Source organism: Macaca thibetana, chromosome 14 (genome assembly GCF_024542745.1).
Source record: "Macaca thibetana thibetana isolate TM-01 chromosome 14, ASM2454274v1, whole genome shotgun sequence".
Taxonomy (NCBI): domain Eukaryota; kingdom Metazoa; phylum Chordata; class Mammalia; order Primates; family Cercopithecidae; genus Macaca; species Macaca thibetana.
The window spans coordinates 14,877,802-14,897,773 of record NC_065591.1 but is presented as its reverse complement, the minus strand read 5'-3'; the positions used below and the strand labels follow the sequence as shown (position 1 = coordinate 14,897,773).

General features: G+C 37.9%; 2 protein-coding genes across 3 annotated transcripts in view; both read right to left on the bottom strand.

Moving 5' to 3' along the window:
* MED19 (mediator complex subunit 19) overlaps window positions 1-19,972 on the bottom strand; it is a 751,866-nt gene that overhangs the window by 690,444 nt on the left and 41,450 nt on the right. The gene's annotated exons all lie outside the window — the stretch shown is intronic.
* LPXN (leupaxin) overlaps window positions 1,605-19,972 on the bottom strand; it is a 47,108-nt gene continuing 28,740 nt past the window's right edge. Inside the window, exons 8-9 of one of the 2 annotated variants that reach the window (XM_050758549.1) lie at window positions 2,777-2,925; window positions 1,605-2,447 (exon numbers count right to left, since the gene is read on the bottom strand). In XM_050758549.1, coding sequence (XP_050614506.1) covers window positions 2,178-2,447; window positions 2,777-2,925 — 419 coding nt within the window. In that variant the 3' untranslated portion in view covers window positions 1,605-2,177. Of the gene's footprint in view, window positions 2,448-2,776; window positions 4,259-19,972 lie in introns of those variants that run through there. The other variant, XM_050758550.1, reaches the window with a different exon arrangement.

Sequence of the window (19,972 nt, the reverse complement as noted above, 5' to 3'; positions counted from 1 at the left end):
TTAGTGAACTTTGGATTTTCTTTGACATTTAAAAATAGTTAAATTCTATTGAAGTCTCAAAATAGCTAATCCTTTAAAAAAAAAAAAGTTTTAGCACCTGTACATTTTAAGGGCTAAAACTCCAAGTTTACTTTGTCAAATTGCCAGGGCAACCAAGAACAGCGCCATATTAACACCTGCGTGTGACATCGTTGACTGAAGACATTGCAAAGAGGATGTTTAAAAGTTGAATGTGTATTCTGCATAGTCTGGCGCTCTCAGACAGCCAAACAGGATAGAGGCCAGATGGTTCCATATCTGTGTGGCCTCCCACATATCTTACATGCATTTGGAGTTCCTATTTTATAGAATTAACTGTTGCCAATTCCTTATAACTCTCAAAACCCCTTTATTATCCATTCCAACAAAGGACATAGATATAATAAAGTTTGGCAAGAAACATTTAATCCATTTCAGTTCTCCCAAGTAGTACTATTCCTCTATCAATCTAAAGACACCAAATTTTGTCCTATTTTTAAAAATACCTCCAGTGAAGGCGTTTTTGCCAGTAACTTATTTCAGAATCAAGGATTCTAAGAGTCTGGTTTTTGTTATAACAAATAATCACACAATTATTTTTAAGACCATGGTGAGAAATATATTGTACTGATCTTCTCAATATCTCTTTTGCAGAAAGATGAGTCCTTGTGAAGCTTACTTTTATAAAAAGTAAACTGTAGGACAGTAAACTGATAGGACATAAGAAAGTCAGATTCTCTGATAACCTGGCAAGCTTTTCCACACTTTTACTTATAATACTTTGAGATGAACAAATGATTAAGAGGAATTTTTCTTTGAGGCTTGGCTTTCCTAATTCTAGATAATCATTTGAGATTTTACAGCATTTTTCTTCAGAGATGCTCTAAGAACAGCCATCTCATTTGTCTTCAGGAGGCAAATGTAAAATTGTGTGTTTCATTTTTTACTTTAGAAATGAATTTGTGGCCAGGCATGGTGGCTCACACCTGTAATCCCAACTCTTTGGGAGGTTGAGGCAGGCAGATCACCTGAGGTCGGGAGTTTGAGACCAGCCTGACCAACATGGAGAAACCCCGTCTCTACTAAAAATACAAAAATTAGCCGGGCATGGTGGCACATGCCTGTAATTCCAGCTACTCAGGAGGCTGAGGCAGGAAAATTGCTTGAACCCGGGAGGTGGAAGTTGTGGTCAGCTGAGATCACACCATTGCACTCTGGCCTGGGCAACAAGAGTGAAACTCCATCTCAGAAAAAAAAAAAAAAGAAATGAATTTGTAATGTATCTAATGGAGAGCCAGAGTTTCTCCTTCTGTAAACACAGTAATAAAAACAATCTTAAGAAGTTTTGTCATTTTTAAAAATGATACAATCATCTAAGTCCAGAAAATAAAATGGTTATGGGACCAAACTAAAAACAAAAATTAGTGAAAAGGAGACCCTCCTTTTAATTTCTTCCAATTAAAATTTTTAAAGTGTGCATTGGATGGAAGGAAACAAGAGAGTTGATATAATCATAACTGTACATAGTGCCTAGTATATGACACAGGAAGCACAAAGTTTATCTCCCAAACAAATATGACAATGAGTTATTGAAACCACAAGCTGATTTATTTATCAATGATGTCAGTACTTAAAGTTGTCCAGTTAAAATATACTTCCTCTTGAAAAACAAAAATACACTGAAGGAAGATGCAAAGAGGTAGGAGTGGTATCATGATTTCACAGCAGTGATTGTAAGACAGCGAGCCACAGGGACATGGGAAAACTTGAAAAGAGACAAGTATCAGGACCAAATTAGAGAAGATCTGAGTAGGGCCATCAGTAGAGGTGAAAATGGAGAAACCTAAGGAAACCAGTGTTGGTATGAATTATGCAAGTGGAAAATACATCTGTAGAGGGACTAGATAGAAGGACCTAAATCTAACTCCAAGTACTTGATTGGAGAAGAGAGAAAGAGAATGTATAGAATTAACTGTATAGAAGCCTCAAAAATAAGATTATCAGCCTAGTCATGTAAAGTCTAGAAGTTCGTTTATTTGCTCATCACCTTTTTCTATAAGACTATTAAGCAGAAGGTCAGAACAGCAAAGTTACCCTTTCCTCTCCTCTCTTGGTTTAAATTGTATAAGGAACCTGAAGAGGCTGTGGATCAGTTGGCATTACAGTGGGAAGAGCTTATTGAAGCAAGGTTGACAATAGGTCTTGTCATTCTGCTCCCTGAAAATGCCCTTCGACAACTGTGTCAGGCAGAAAGCACACACAAAGTGCTCAGGATGGAACTTGTGCCCCATGGCACTGATACAACGGCCAGTGATGGGCTGTCCACATCCATGGCAGAGCGTTCCCCGGCGGTGATGGTAATGGAGCTCACAGAATGGACGTCCATCCAGTTCAAAGAAGGAACCAGTAGAAAAACTGGTGAAGCAGTCCTAGGGGTAGAGAGAAGAGAGAGAAAAGGAATGCAAATGTCAAGAGGTAAAATGTCAGCAATGTAAAATTTTCAGCCTTGAAATTCCTGCCAGTGACCTGCCAGCTACAGGAATTTCCCTCAGATTCTTGACAAATGGAGGCTAGATTGTCTGCTTGCAAAACAGACAAGCAAATGCCCACAATGGATTTGTATCTCGTTTCTCCTTTAGGATGCCCACATCCATTCCTCATTCAGGACTGCGAATCCTTTCACTAACTGCAGCTCTTCCTCTCAGAGAGGAGAACCCTTGACTTTCCCTAAGTCCAGAAGAAAAGTGATTATACAGACCCCACAAACAAAGCATTCTGGGTGCCAGACAGTGTCCATGGCTGAAAGGTAGTTTTCCAACACTGGACGATTGCAGCCACCACACTTGGGTGAGAACATGGCTAAGAAATCCTTTCGGCAATATGGCTTCTTGTCCTTCTCATGAAAGCCTGGAGAGAGAAAATCAGGAATTCACTGTTGCAGGTTGAGCCCTGAAAGCTACACTGGAGACTGAGAGGAGGCCCTTTCAATCTCAGTGTCCTTGTATTCAAAATAGGATGATTATTGTTACCTAATTCAAAGGGTAGTTGTGAGAAATAAATGAGATAATGCAGGTAAAGTGTTTGGCAATCTCAGTGTCCTTGTATTCAAAATAGGATGATTATTGTTACCTAATTCAAAGGGTAGTTGTAAGAAATAAATGAGATACTGCAGGTGAAGTATTTTGCCATTGTGTCTGGTTCATAGTAAACATTTAATAAGTGTTAGGGGCTATTGCTCCTCAGTGCCTTTGTACTAAGTATTCCCTTGGCTTGGATAGTTCTGTCCCAGAGCCTGATATAGTTGCCCTCTTCATGTGATGCAGGAATCACTCAAATATCATCTTATCAGAGAGGCACCTCTTCAGTCACTCCTTGTCACATCATCTTCTTTCACTGTCTTTATAGCATTTACCATTATCTAAAATCATCTTTGTGATCTGTCTCTCCTTACAGGAACATTAGCTCTGAGAGAAACTAGATATTGTTGATCTTGTCACCATTATATCTCCAGTATCTAAAACAGCATCTGGGAAGAAAAAAAAGTGTCTAATATTTTAAAATAAAATACTAGTAAATAATAATTTCCAAATGGATGCAAGATCTAGACACAATGACTCATATCACATATTTAAATTAAAAATAGATGTATTCCTCTTTTTTTTATTTTTTGTGTGGGTATATTTTGATTGTTTACCAGCAGTGTATGAAAATCCCAGTTCTTCCTCAGTCTTTATATCACTTGATATATCCAGATATTTCCTGTTTAATCAATCAAATGGATGTTATCTATCTATACAATGTTATCTCATGGTAGTTTTGATTTGTATTTCCCAAATGGCTAATGATACTTAGGGTTTTTTTTTTGTTGTTGTTGTTTGTTTTGTTTTGTTTTTTAGACAGAGTCTCGCTCTGTCACTCAGGCTGGAGTGCAGTGGCAAGACTTTGGCTCACTGCAAGCTCTGCCTCCCAGGTTCATGCCATTCTCCTGCCTCAGCCTCCCAAGGAGCTGGGACTACCAGTGCCCGCCACCACGGCCGGCTCATTTTTTTGTATTTTTAGTACAGACAGAGTTTCACCATTATAGCCAGGATGGTCTCGATCTCCTGACCTCGTGATTCACTCACCTCGGCCTCCCAAAGTGCTGGGATTACAGGCGTGAGCCACCGCGCCCGGCCAGGGTTTTTTTAATGTGTGCATTTGCATTTCATATCTTGTCATTAGTGATGTATTCCTCTTTAATCTGGAAATAGAAAAACTGTCATAAATAGGGCCCAAATTCCAAAAGCAAGTTAAATATTAATACATTTAGCTACATAAAAAAAATCTGAATGACTTACACATGTCAAAAAAGCACCATAAACAAAGACAAAGAACAATCTGAAGAAAATATTTGCTGATTATATTCCAGAAAAACATAGCTAATACAAAGAGCTCCTAAGTATATGTATGGTTTCAATTATTGTTGTATAAAATTAAAAAGTGAAAAAATTAAAATAGAAAAACACAAATCCCTAAAAAATTCAATCAAATTGAAGCAAATTAACTGTACATCAAACTGATGACACAAGCAATAAAAGAAATAATTCGGAGATTGCTGGCAGGATGGCCCAATAGGAACAGCTCTGGTCTGCAGTTCCCAGCGAGGTTGATGCACAAGGCAGGTGATTTCTGCATTTCCAACTGAAGTAACCAGTTCATCTCATTGAGACTGACCGGACAATGGGTGTAGCCCATGGAGGGTGAGCCGAAGCAGGGTGGGGCGTCGCCTCACCTGGGAAGTGCAAGGGGTCAGGGAACTCCCTCTCCTGGCAAAGGGAAGCCATTAGAAACTGTGCTGTGAGGAACAGTGCACTCTGGCCCAGATACTGTACTTTTCCCACAGTCTTCACAACCGCAGACCAGGAGATTCCCTCTTGTGCCTACGCCACCAGGACCCTGGGTTTCAAGCACAAAACTGGGTCGCTGTTTGGGCAGACACTGAGCTAGCTGCAGGAGTTTTTTGTTTATTTGTTTGTTTTTTCATATCCCAGGGGTGCCTGGAATGCCAGCAAGACAGAACTGTTCACTTCCCTGGAAAGGCGGCTTAAGCCAGGGAGCCAAGTGGTCTGGCTTGGCAGGTCCCACCCCCATGGAGTCCAGCAAGCTAAGATCCACTAGCTTGAAATTCTCGCTGCCAGCACAGCAGTCTGAGCTTGACCTGGGATGCCAGAGCTTGGTGTGAGGAGGAGCGTCCACCATTACTGAGGCTTGAGTAGGTGGTTTTACCCTCACAGTGTAAACAAAGCCACTCAGAAGATCAAACTGGGTGGAGCCAACTGCAGCTCAGCAAGGCTGCTGTGGCTAGACTGCCTCTCTAGATTCCTTTCTGGGCAGAGCATCTCTGAAAAAAAAAGGCAGCAGCCCCAGTAAGGGGTTAATAGATAAAACCCCTAAATCCCTGGGACAGAGCACCCGGGGGAAGGGGTGGCTGTGGGCTCAGCTTCAGCAGACTTAAACATCCCTGCCTGACAGCTCTGAAGAGAGCAGTGGATCTCCCAGCACAGGGTTTGAGCTCTGCTAAGGGTCAGACTGCCTCCTTGAGTGGGTCCATGGCCCCCATGTCTCATGATTGGGTGACACCTCCCAGTAGGGGCTGACTGACACCTCATACAGGAGATCTCTGGCTGGCATCTGGCAGGCACCACTCTGGGATGAAGCTTCCAAAGGAAGGAACAGGCAGCAATCTTTGCTGTTCTACAGCCTCTGCTGGTGATACCCAGGCAAACAGGGTCTGGAGTCTACCTCCAGCAAACTCCAGCAGATCTGTAGCAGAGGAGCCTGACTGCTAGAAGGAAGACTAACAAACAGAAAGGAATAGCATCAACATCAACAAAAAGGACATCCACTCAGACACTCCATCTGAAGGTCACCAAGTTCAAAGACCAAAGGTAGAAACATCCAAGAAGATGGGGAGAAACCAATGCAAAAAGGCTGAAAATTCCAAAAACCAGAATGCCTCTTCTCCAAAGGATCACAACTCCTCACCAGCAAGGGAACAAAACTGGATGGAGAATGAGTTTGACGAATTGACAGAAGTAGGCTTCAGAAGGTGGGTAATAACAAACTCCTCCGAGCCAAAGGAGCATGTTCTAATCCAATGCAAGGAAGCTAAGAACCTTGAAAAAAGGTTAGATGAATTGCTAACTAGAATAACCAGTTTAGAGAAGAACATACATGACCTGATGGAGCTGAAAAACACAGCAAAAGAACTTTGTGAAGCAAACACAGGTACCAATAGCCGAAACAATCAAGCAGAAGAAGGGATATCAGAGATTGCAGGTTAACTTAATGAAATAAAGCAAGCGGACAAGATTAGAGAAAAAATAATGAAAAGAAATGGGACTCCAAGAAATACGGGACTACGTGAAAAAACCAAATCTACATTTGACTGGTGTATACCTGAAAGTGATGGGGAGAATGGAACCAAGTTAAAAAACACTCTTCAGGATATTATCCAGGAGAACTTCCCCAACCAGCAACATTCAAATTCAGGATATACAGAGAACACCACAAAGATACTCCTTGAGAAGAGCACCCTCAAGACACATAATCATCAGATTCACCAAGGTTGAAATGAAGGAAAAAATGTTAAGTGCAGCCAGAGAGAAAGGCCGGGTAACCCACAAAGGGAAGCCCATCAGACTAACAGGGGATCTCTTGGTAGAAACCCTACAAGTCAGAAGAGAGTGGGGGCCAATATTCAACATTCTTAAAGAAAAGAATTTTCAACCCAGAATTTCATATCCAGCCAAACTAAGCTTCATAAACAAAAGAGAAAATTCTTTACAGACAAGCAAATGCTGAGAGATTTTGTCACCACCAGGCCTGCCTTAGAAGAGCTCCTAAAGGAAGCACTAAATACGGAAAGGTATAACTGGTACCAGCCACTGCAAAAACATACCAAACTGTAAAGACCATAGATGCTATGAAGAAACTGCATCAACTAATAGGCAAAATAACCAACTAGCATCATAATGACTGGATCAATTCACACATAACAAGATTAACCTTAAATGTAAATGGGTTAAATGCCCCAATTAAGAGACACAGACTGGCAAATTGGATAAAGAGTCAAGACCCATCAGTGTGCTGTATTCAGGAGCCCCATCTCACATGCAAAGACACACATAGGCTCAAAAAAAAAGGGATGGAGGAATATTTACCAAGCAAATGGAAAGAAAAAAAAAAAAGCAGGGGTTGCAATCCTAGTCTCTGATAAAAAAAGACTTTAAAACAACAAAGATCAAAAGAGACAAAGATGGGCATTACATAATGGTAAAGGGATTAATGCAATAAGAACTAACTATCCTAATTATATATGCACCCAATACAGGAGCACCCAGATTCATAAAGCAAGTTCTTAGAGACCTACAAAGACCCAGACTCTTAGACTCCCACACAAAAATAGTGAGAGACTTTAACGCCCCCCTGTCAATATTAGACAGATTAATGAAACAGAAAATTAACAAGGATATTCAGGACTTGAACTCAGCTCTGGACCAAGCTGACATAATAGACATCTATACAACTCTCCACCCGAAATCAACAGAATATACATTCTTGTCAGCATCACATCGCATTTATTCTAAAATCAGCTACATAATTGTAAGTAAAACACTCCTCAGCAAATGCAAAAGAACAGAAATCATAACAAACAGTCTCTCAGACCACAGTGCAATCAAATTAGAACTTAGGATTAAGAAACTCACTCAAAACCATACAACTACATGGAAACTGAAAACCTGCTCCTGAATAACTACTGGGTAAATAACAAAATTAAGGCAGAAATAAAGAAGTTATTTGAAACCAATGAAAACAAAGACATAATGTACCACAATCACTGGGACACATTTAAAGCAGTGTGTAGAGGGAAATTTATAGCACTAAATGCCCACAAGAGAAAGCAGGAAAGATCTAAAATCGACACCCTAAAATTACATTAAAAGAACTAGAGAAGCAAGAGCAAACAAATTCAAAAGCTAGCAGGAGACAAGAAATAACTAAGATCAGAGCAGAACTGAAGGAGATAGAGACATGAAAAACCCTTCAAACAATCAATGAATCCAGGAGCCGGTTTTTTGAAAAGATCAACAAAATAAATAGACTGCTAGTCACACTAATAAAGAAGAAAAGAGAGAAGAATCAAATAGACACAAAAAAATGATAAAGGGGATATCACCACTGATCCCACAGAAATACAAACTACCGTCAGAGAATACTATAAACACCTATATGCAAATAAACTAGAAAATCTAGAATAAATGGATAAATTCCTGGACACATACACCCTCCCAAGTCTAAACCAGGAAGAAGTCGGATGCCTGGATAGACCAATAACAAGTTCTGAAATTGAGGCAGTAATTAATAACCTACCAACCAAAGAAAGTCCGGGACCAGGTGGATTCACACAGAATTCTACCACAGGTACAAAAGGGAGTTGATAGCATTGCTGAAACTATACCAAACAATAGAAAGAGGGGGAATCCTCCCTAATTCATTTTATGAGGCCAGCATCATCCTAATACCAAAACATGGCAGAGACACAACAAAAAAAGAAAACTTCAGGCCAATATCCCTGATGAACATCAATGCGAAAATCCTCAATAAAATATTGGCAAACTGAATCCAGTAGCACATCAAAAAGCTTATCCACCACGATCAAGTTGGCTTCATACCTGGGACGCAAAGCTGGTTCAACATACATAAATCAATAAATGTAATCCATCACATAAACAGAACCAATGACAAAAACCATGATATCTCAATCGATGCAGAAAAGGCCTTTGGCAAAATTTAACACCCCTTCATGATAAAATCTCTCAATAAACTAGGTATTGATGGAATGTATCTCAAAATAATAAGAGCTATTTATGACAAACTCACAGCCAATATCATACTGAATGGGCAAAAACTGGAACCTTTCCCTGTGAAAATCGGCACAAGGATGCTGTCTCTCACCACTCCTATTCAACATAGTGTTGGAAGTTCTGGCCAGGGCAATCAGGCAAGAGAAAGAAATAAAGAGTATTCACATAGGAAAAGAGGAAGTCAAATTATCTCTGTTTGCAGATGACATGATTGTATATTTAGAAAACCCCATCATCTTAGCCTAAAATCTCCTAAAGATGATAAGCAACTTCAGCAAAGTCTCGGGATACAAAATCAATGTGCAAAAATCACAAGCATTCCTATACACCAATAATAGAGAGAAAAATCATGAGTGAAACTCATTCACAATTGCTATAAAGAGAATTAAATACCTTGGAATACAATCTACAAGGGATATGAATGACCTCTTCAAGGAGAACTACAAACCACTGTTTAAGGAAATAACACAGGACACAATCAAATGGAAAAATATTCCATGCTTATGGATAGGAATATCATGAAAATGGCCATACTGACCAAACTAATTTATACATTCAATGCTATCCGCATCAAGCTACCATTGATTTTCTTCATAGAATTAGAAAAAACTACTTTAAATTTCATATGGAACCAAAAAATAGCCCGCATAGCCAAGACAATCCTAAGCAAAAAGAACAAAGCTGGAAGCATCATGCTATCTGACTTCATACTACACTACAAGGCTACAGTAACAAAAACAGCATGGTACTGGTACCAAAACAGATATATAGATCAATGGAACAGAACAAAGGCCTCAGAAATAACACCACACATCTACAACCATCTGATCTTTGACAAACATGACAAAACCAAGCAATGGGGAAAGGATTCCTTATTTAATAAATGGTGTTGGGAAAACTGGCTAGCTATATGCAGACAACTGAAACTGGACCCCTTCCTTACACCTTATACAAAAATTAACTCAAGATGGATTAAAGACTTAAACGTAAGACCTAAAACCATAAAATTCCTAGAAGAAAACCTAGGCAATACCATTCAGGACATAGGCAAAGACTTCATGACTAAAACACCAAAAGCAATGGCAACAAAAGCCGAAATAGACAAATGGGATCCAATTAAACTAAAGAGCTTCTGCACAGCAAAAGAAACTATCATCAGAGTGAACAGGCAACCTACAAAATGGGAGAAAATTTTTGCAATCTGTCCATCTGACAAAGGACTAATATCCAGAATCTACAATGAACTTAAACAAATTTACAAGAAAAAAACAACCCCATCAAAAAGTGAGTAAAGGACGTGAACAAACACTTCTCAAAAGAAGACATTTATGTAGCCAAGAAACATATGAAAAAAAAAAAGCTCATCATCACTTGTCATTAGAGAAATGCAAATCAAAACCACAATGAGATACCATCTCATGCCAGTTAGAATGGTGATCTTTAAAAAGTCAGAAAACAACGGATGCTGGAGAGAATATGGAGAAATAGGAATGATTTTACACTGTTGGTGGGAGCGTAAATTAGTTCAACCATTGTAGAAGACTGTGTGGCAATTCCTCAAGGATCTAGATCCAGAAATAGCATTTGACCCAGCAATTCCATTACTAGGTATATACCCAGAGGATTATAAATCATTCTACCATAAAGACATATGCACACATATGTTTACTGCGGCACTATTCACAAAAGCAAAGACTTGGAATCAACCCAAATGCCCATCAATGATAGTCTGGATAAAGAAAATGTGGCACATATACACCATGGAATACTATGCAGCCATAAAAAAAGATGAGTTCATGTCCTTTGCAGGGACATGGATGAAGCTGGAAACCATCATTCTCTGCAAACTAACACAAAAACAGAAAACCAAACACCACATGTTCCCACTCATAAGTGGGAGTTGAACAATGAGAACACATGGACACAGGGAGGGGAATATCACCCACCGGGACCTGATGGGGAGCCGGGGGCTAGGGGAGGGATAACAAAGGAGAAATACCTAAGGTAGATGACAGATTGATGGGTGCAGCAAACCACCATGGCACATGTATACCTATGTAACAAACCTGCACATTCTGCACATGTGCCCCAGAACTTAAAGTATAATAATAAAAAAGAAATAGTTCATACAAGTAACTTTAAATGATAGTGTTGAGAGTGTACAGTCCTAATGATGTATTCTAAAGACAAAATGAGCTAAAAAGAAATCTTAAACTGTTTTTATATATACTGGAAATGTGCTGAGAGTAGATTCTGATGCTCTTACCACATACACATGAAAAGGGTTACTATGAGTGAGGATGGGTATGTTAATTTGCCTAACTGTAGTAAATATTTCACTGTGTATATCAAAATATCATGTTGTGTACCTTAAAATATACAATAAAATAATACAATACTATATATACATGCATGTCTGTACACACAATAAAAATAATTAGTTCATTTATAATATTTATGTATTTTTTGAAATTATTATAGGTAGATTGTATAATAAAGCAAATAATTATATTAATGCCTTTGGAAAGCAAGATTTCCAGCATTAAAAAAGACACAAGTAATCAAACAAATCAAACAAAAAACTGTATTCTTATACTATATCAGATATATTAGTATGAACCCATGACTTACTTTTCTTTAAAAAAAAAAAAAAAAAGAACAGATTCTATCGGGGTGCAGTGGCTCCTGCCTGTACTCTCAGAACTTTGAGAGGCTGAGGCGGGAGGACTGGTTGAAGCCTGGAGTTTGAGATGAGCCCTGGGCAACATAGTCGGACCCACTCTCTACAAAAAAATTTTAAAAATTAGCCCGACCTGGTGGTACACATCTGTAGTCCCAGCTACTCAGAAGGCTGATGTGGGAGAATTGCTTGAGTCCAGGAGTTCAAGGGTGCAGCAAGCTATGACAGCACCTCTGCACTCCAGCCTGGGAGACAGCATGAGACCCTGTCTCTATAAAATTTAAAAACCTTAGAAAGTAGATCTGAAGCTCTGTCCACGGAAAAACCTAGAAGAAATGACATCCCAGAAATAATGAACACTCTTAATTTTTAAATACCCTCACTGAAGCAGTCTTTTTGGAGAAATGGATGATTCCAAGTATGTGGCAGAGTTGACAAGATAGGCCTGATGTATCTCGCTGTGCCAAGGAAATAGGAGGATTACTGGGATCATATCAGAAAGATACAGTAACCGTATTGAAGGGGCTACCTCTGACCTCAGACGAAAAAACGTGAGCATTAAAAAATACTACTTCAATAGATCAAATTATACCAAGTATATGTAACTCCATGAGTGCATAATGATTTTTAAAAAATAAAAATTTATTGGTTTCCATTGGACATTGTTAATGAACCCATTTATTATCCTTATAATTACTCTTATTAACAGAAAGTGTCAAACACTTATCTCACCTTTCCTGTATGAGATATATTTCAAGATAATCCAATAATTGATGATAGAAAGTTTTTGTAGAACTCAGCTAATAAATATAGAAGGAATAATAGAAAATTCAGCATTTTACCACCTATTCCATTGGATTTAGGCAATAGTCATCAATGGGGAACTTTAAAATGGATCAGGATGACACTGCTTAAATCTAGTGGTCAATGTTAGTTATCAATAAAAGTGGTCAACCAGTCATTATATACCTCTCGATGTGATTCAACAAGAAGTATACTGCACCAACCACCTGAAACCTATTCTTGATGAGATTACATGACTTCTAAACTTGCTTCTCAATATTCCAGCAAGAAAAAATATGGATGGATGGGTGAAAGTTAATAGAGGAATCCATTTGGCAAAACACTTATACTTACTGAAGCTAGGTAAGGAAGTACTTTAATGTTTAGACTGTACTATAATAAAAACATTTAAAAAGCAATTTGTTGAGGTATAAGAACTTTCTCTTTAATACATGAAATTTTCACTGTTAGACACATATTAGAAAATTCTTGGCTTGAGTCTTCCTGATCCCATGTCCAGGTAATGGAGCTACACTGAGAATGAGAAACTCATAGTGAATGTTTTTTAAAACCTTTTAAAACAAGTGCACCTCACAAATCAACAAATAGCCCCAAAATAGATACTTTTAATAATAATATGTTGGACATTATGAGTAAGTCAGGAAACTCAAAAGAAAACAATGAATTCGTAATTTTTGCTAATCAGTAGTTGATTTTCTAATTTTAGCTAAGTAGTAAAAACAGTGTTAAATAAATATACTCAATGCTAAAAGATATATGGAATGATCCATATATTCATATATTCCTGGTAATAATATTAACTGTATTATTCTTTTGGAGAGTCACTTGATAATCTATATCAAGGTTTTTTTAAAAAAGGTATAGACATCTAAGTCCTGGGAATTAATTAATACAAATAATTCAAAAGAAGAAAACATTATGTTTAATGATATTCATTACAGTACTACTAAACACCAGAAGTAATCTAAATATGATACTATTGTTAATACATTTAGTTGTTTCCAATGTTTAGAACTATAATAATGCTTCAGTGAAAATCTTTAGGCATATAGTATTTTATTTTTTATTTATATAAATCCCTAATGGAATAATTGATAATGTTAAAATTATTATAAAAATATTATGAAATTATGATGAAACAACATGGAGAAATGCTTAAGTATAAAAAAACAATTTTAGGCACACAATAACTTATGTGTGCCCATGTATGAAAAATGTAGAAAAACACTGGAAGGAAAAAGTTTTTTGTATTGCTTGAGGTTAACAGGGTAATAAGTTAAAAATAAAAGTTTCCGCAAGGTGTTTTTATTGTCTTTACACTTAAAAAAAATTAACTAATTAATCCTTAAGCACTTATTCCAGTGATACATTTGCTCTGTTTTGAAACGCACTTTCCTGAGATACCCAAATGGCTTAATCCTTTGCTTACCTCAGGGGTCTGCTTAAGAGAAAAAGTGACTCAACCACTGTGTCTCAAATAGTATCTAATCACTCTCTCTCTAACCATGCAGAATAGGTAGTAGTTAGTTGACTAGATCGATTACTGTTTGTCTCCTCCACCAGAATACATTAATCGTGAGGGCAAGAACTTTCCTTTTTGTCACTATATTCCTAGTACTTAGAATAATGCCTGACACATATATAGTAGTTGCTCAATAAATACATATTGAATGAGCAGACATAAGAACAATATTACAATAGCATAGTTGAGATCATCTGTTCCAGAGTATATGGCAGTTTAGAGTCTCACTTCAGCATTGACCAGAATATGTATAGATGGATTAACTTTTATGTAAGAAACCCTCCTTAGTATTTACTTAGAGAGACACCTAAAATGAAGACTATATTATCAGCAATCCCATTTACGGAGCATCTGCATTGTACTGGTTCCACTGAAGGCTCTGTCTATAGTACTAAATTAAAATGAGATTTTTTCAGAGCAACCTTCTGAAGTAGGCTTTAGCCCCATTTAACGAATGAGAAAAGACAGCTTAGAGAATTTACACCTGACTAGTCAGGAGAGGAACTGAGATTCAAATCTAGGCCTAACTTCAAAGCCTAACTTCAATGTCATATCTCTAACTTAAATGCATCCTGACTTTGACCTCTCTGTGGGAACTGACAATATCAGCTGAGCACAAATAATTTTGTAAATATGAGAGTTCTACCTCTTCTCCACTAAAACAGCATGTAAGCAAAGCATGCACAGTGTTCTGTAAAGCAGACTACCTAGAAAACACTATTTCTAGAAATCAGCTTTGATAGCAGCAGCCAGATCACAACATGGCAATAGAAACAGCTAGGTGTTGGGGCCCAAACCATATGGCTGCAGTTTTTCCACTACCTCAACACTTTTTCACATGCCTTGCTTTGTTCAGCCTTGCTTTCTTTAAAAAGCAGACAGTTTAGCAGAATTCTGAGGCCTACAGATCTGAATCTAAACTACTAATTTTATATGCTGTCCTGTGTTCTTCTTCTAAACGCCTGAGACACAGAAGAGCTCACTTTACTTTTTACTTACACTGTCAAATGATGTCTAGAGTCTATTCAAGGAAACCTGAATACCGTTAAGTCCTACTATATAAGAAAAACAAATACCTGCAACCACCTGTCTCATTTTGTGTAGTGTAATAGTGTTTCTCAAACTTTAGTGTGCATTATTTATCTGGCAACTTGATAAAATGCAGATTGCTGGGTCTTCCACCCTGAGTTTTCAATTCAATAGGTCTGGGATGGGGCCCAAGATTTCACATTTCTAACAAGTCCCCAGGTGATGCTGGTGCTGCATAAAGCAAATGACACAAAACTGAGCTTGCCTATAGGTAGGTATTACTTGAGAAAACTGTAAGACATGCCAACTATCTGAGAAATGATCCTCATCTAGGCATCTGCTGGACAGCTGGTTTCGAGAGTGGGATAACAGGGGAGTAACAGCCTCTGTTTCAACTCGGGTAGATCTCAGGAAGGGAATCAAAAGCAATCAGCCAAACTTGCTGTGATACCCCTGCATTTCATAATCTAATAAATTAAGAAAGTTTCAGCTCTTGCTTTCTTGGAGGATCTCTCTGGGACCAATTACCTCATGAGGAAGAATGAGAAATACCGACAATTAAAAGTGCCACAAAAAGAGGGAGAGTGTTTACACTCTGGTGAGGCTCTTAGCCACAGGGGAAATTAGGGAGCACCTACATGGCCTGGATAATGAGCAATTAAAAAGAAACACAGGTAGACACTGAAGAGCTCATCCCTGTGGGAGGAGGCTAAGGCCCAATGGCTTGAGCCTTAAAGAGGAATTCTCTGAACTGATGAAAAAATACAGATGAATTTAATTTCCCAGGAGGCTCAGCGGTTAAACTGTCATTATAGAAACTCTTTGTGACTATGTAACTTGGGGTGAGGCAGGATGTCACCTAATTAATGGACTGACCATATGGCAGGAGACCTTTTTACAGAAAGCCAGGTATAAAAAGGAAAATACAACGCAAGTGGAGCTTCTGATTAATAAATGTCCCTTTTTGTCATGTGACTCTATGTATAAATATGTTTTAAGTGTTGTTTCCTGTTTATATAAAGCCATAAATGACCCCATCAGCCCTGTCTGTCTAGAAGGGGCCTGAGTCAAGAAAATGAGAACTAGCTACCTTCATGGTGCTTTCTGGTCATCCTATGGATTGGATATTTTTGTGTATGAGTATCTAACTTATGTCTCTACTTGAAATGTGCCTATGTCCTATTGTTCTGCTTTCAGGCAACTTCTCCATCATAATGATCCACAGGGCAGTACTCACTTGCTGACGGTTCTACTCAACTAATTCTCAGACTTTTATGGCTACCAGTACAATATAAATTACCGTAACACATTTTAATACGATTTGTATTAAGTGTCAATGAAAAATGCTGCTTAGGTAAAATACCATCTAGAAATGAAATACCTAATGATTTGTGAAAAAGCATTGAGCAAGCTCCAGTGAACAAGCAAATTACTACAGGGCACTTTGCTTGTGGAATCTGTCAGCGCCACTGTATCTGGGTCTATTGTCAAATAAAGCATATTGTGTTGGTACCACAAAAGTAAAGAGATGCAACAGCAGAAGAGGAATTGAGTTTCAGTCAAAAGGCAGTTGTGATGTTTTATGAAAAACATAGAACTTGCAGAAATGATACCCAAGTTGAAATCTTGCCTCTTCAACTTTCTAACTGTGTGACTTTAAGAAAATCCTTTACCTACCTGAGACTCACTATTTTTATCTATAACTAGGTAAAATGTGGAATAAACTTGCTCTCACAAGACTGCGGTGGCATCAAATAAATTATTTTTAACCACATACATAATAATATGCCTGATATTTGGGAAAGTCTCCATATTAGCAAAGGGCCTAAACACATGGGATTTTCTTTACTCCCTCCTGAAACATCATTAACATGACAGTTAAGGAATTATGTAAATTATAAAGAGCCATAAGGAAAGATAAAAAAGTAAAGGATATGCCACCAGGTGAGATATTAACTAAATTTTCAAGATTTTAAAGTAGGTTATAAGAGTGGCAACTGGCTTAACATAAATAAGAAAACTGGAACTTATGTCTCCACAGATGGGAGAGGCCAATAAAAATCAAGCCATCTTGAATACGATAATATCAGAGGGGCTCAGGAATTGAATGCATGAGGTACTCTTCAAGGCTAGAAACAGGACTGGTTGAAAGTCTAAAGAACGATTAGAAGGTTAGATGCCTTATCTTATGGTAAGATGCAGTGATTATTTCTGTAAATATTGAACAAGAGAGTCTCAATGATCAGGAATGTTGGACACCATGAGGAAATGAGTCAAGCTCTCTACTGAAAAATGGGAATTAAGTAAAAGTTGACATGCTGAATGGTGAAAGTCCATTCCCCCATCCCCTTTTTCAATCTCAGAATGCTGGCAAAGAGAACATCTCTTTAGCATAATTGGCTCAACAGAAAAGACCTAAGATTGTCATATTCAGGAGTCACTCAACAAAATGGCCAGAGCATCTTACCTGAGTGCCGTATAGTCAAGTCCACCAGTCAACAATTTCTGTCTATATCCATGGAGTTTGAAATTAGCATTTTAGTGTCTCATTCTTAAACAGTAACAGACAACCATGGATCAGCAGTATTTGCAAAGACCAGTGTAAACAAATGTAAGGCACCAAAATGTAATATATATCAAATTCCAAATTGAACTGCAAAACATCCCTCCAAACAGGTAGCCAAAGACTCTTTGTACAATTCTGGAATTCCTCACTCACGTTCAGGAGAAAACAGGTAAAGAAAAAGGAAAACTGAGAGAAGGATTTCTTTGAAGAAAACTGTGCTATGAGTGCCTCATCACCACCAAGAAAGATGAGGTATAGTTCTGTTATCAAGATAACCTGAGGTTATCACTCAGGTTAAAAGAGGGACTTCAGTGGGACCACTCAGAGAGGTGGATATGTGTGCCTTGGCATTAGTGAGATGCAGTTAGTGGTATCAGAGTTATCCCTGGAAAAAGTCCATAGGTGAGTCTGGCTGAAAGAGTCTATGGCAGCTGAATAGAAACATGCAGCTAAAAATTAATTGTAACCCCACTGGCTGTCAGAGAAAAGAGTAAGTTATCCATGGTCCTTCTATGAAAATTTGAGTGGAATAGATGATCTGGAACCATGTTAATAATTTCTAAGGGTTCACTAGGGGGGAACAATGAAAGCCCCTTGAAAAAAAGAATCTTTACAAAACAAATCCTCAAAGAAACATGACAAGGACAGAACAGCCAGTCAAGACACGTAAAGGGCAATCAAGAGTTCACTGTTGGACCTGTCTTAATCCCAAAAAGAATTCAGGGAAAAAAGTCAGAGCTAAACACTGGCCAGGTCTGGAGAGCATACAGCCAATTTAACAACAATCCCAGACAAGTTAGACCTTCCTGCCTTCCATTCTCATCTCCATCCTCCCTAGTGTTTCAAGCCTACAGCAGGCAGGTGTCAATGCTGGCAATAAGGGTGAGGGTGGTAGATAACAAAGTGGGGTCCGGAGAAATGAAAGGCCATACCCCTGTCCTCACCTCCTGCAGCTTGAAGGTCCTAAAAAGAGAGGGAGTGGCTGTCACTTTTAAAGTGCTGTAAGCCTTAACTATTACACAGACCGAATTACCTATGGGCTTAGTTTTTGTGTTTTGTTTCTTAAATTGATTTTATATTTACAACTGTTTTTTAAGAGTAATCAGAAAAGACAGAGGACTGCACCAGCTTTTATTTGTAAGAGAGGAGAAATCCTTCCCCACTGAGTTCATTCTAAAAGGACAGGAAAAAGAAAACAAAGTAAAGCAGCTTTCTGATTCCATGTTTGCTCAAAACAAACATAAAAAGAAGAAATTTTTTTTAAAAAGACAATTCAGAAAACACATGAAACAAACATACAAAGGGGGAAGAATGGGTCATGTAGAAAGGATCAAGGATAAAAAAATTTTAATAAAAACTTGCCAACCATGGAAGGTAGAAGACAGTGAAGCAATGTTTTCAGAATTATGAAGGAAAATAGTTTCCACTTAGAATTCTATGCCCAGGCAACTTAAGGGAAATGACAGAATAAAAATATTTTCAGATATTCAAGTTCTCAAAAATTCTTTCTCAGAAAGCTACTAGGGGATTTTCCCCACTAAAATAAAGGTGGTAACATGTCTAAAACATAGACATGGGACCCAGGAAACAGAGCATCCAAAGAGAAAAGTAATAAAAGGAATTTCTAAGAGTAATTACTAGTTATAATTCTAAGTTACTGAACCAGAATGACTGTTACTCAGCAGGAAGAAATCATTTCATGTTGAATCAGGAGGAAGAAAGTCTCCTGGAGGGATATCTCCAGCAAAAAAAAAAAAAAAAGAAAAGAAAAGAAACCGACTTATTGCCAGATGTAGTTGACCATTTTGAAAAGAATTTCACAGTTCTGTTACATAACTTAGTGATAAGTACAATGAAAACAAAGCTAATTTCATAAAGGATTCAAATGTTAACTTAAGAAAAAAATGAATTTATACAAAAAAGACACTGTGATAACATTAACATTACTATACCTCCATGTGCTTGGCACTGTCCTAAATACTATGCTTGTATTGTCTCTAAATCCTCATAACAACCCTATAAAGTAGGCAATTTCATTAGGACTATTTTACTGATGAGGAAAGTGAGGTACAGAGATGTTAAATGACTTGAACAACATCATACAGTTAATAAATACCACAACCCAGATTTGAACCGGGAAGTCTGACTCTAAAATCCAGACTCTAGTGTAGTCAGTTTGCTACATGGCTTACTTGTGAGCAGTATTTTATGATTGTCAACATATACACACTGAATACTGATCTAATCTGTAATTATGATATAATTATACATTGAAAAAACAGGGGAGGGGAAATATGTTGGGACTGAGTGGGGTAATAACAACATTTCTAAATCTCATCTTCCCTCCTAGACAGTCAATACATAATGGTTGAAACTGGAAAAATAAAACAACCTATAACAAGATAAGTTATTATTTAAAACACATAAGCAGGCCAGGCACAGTAGTT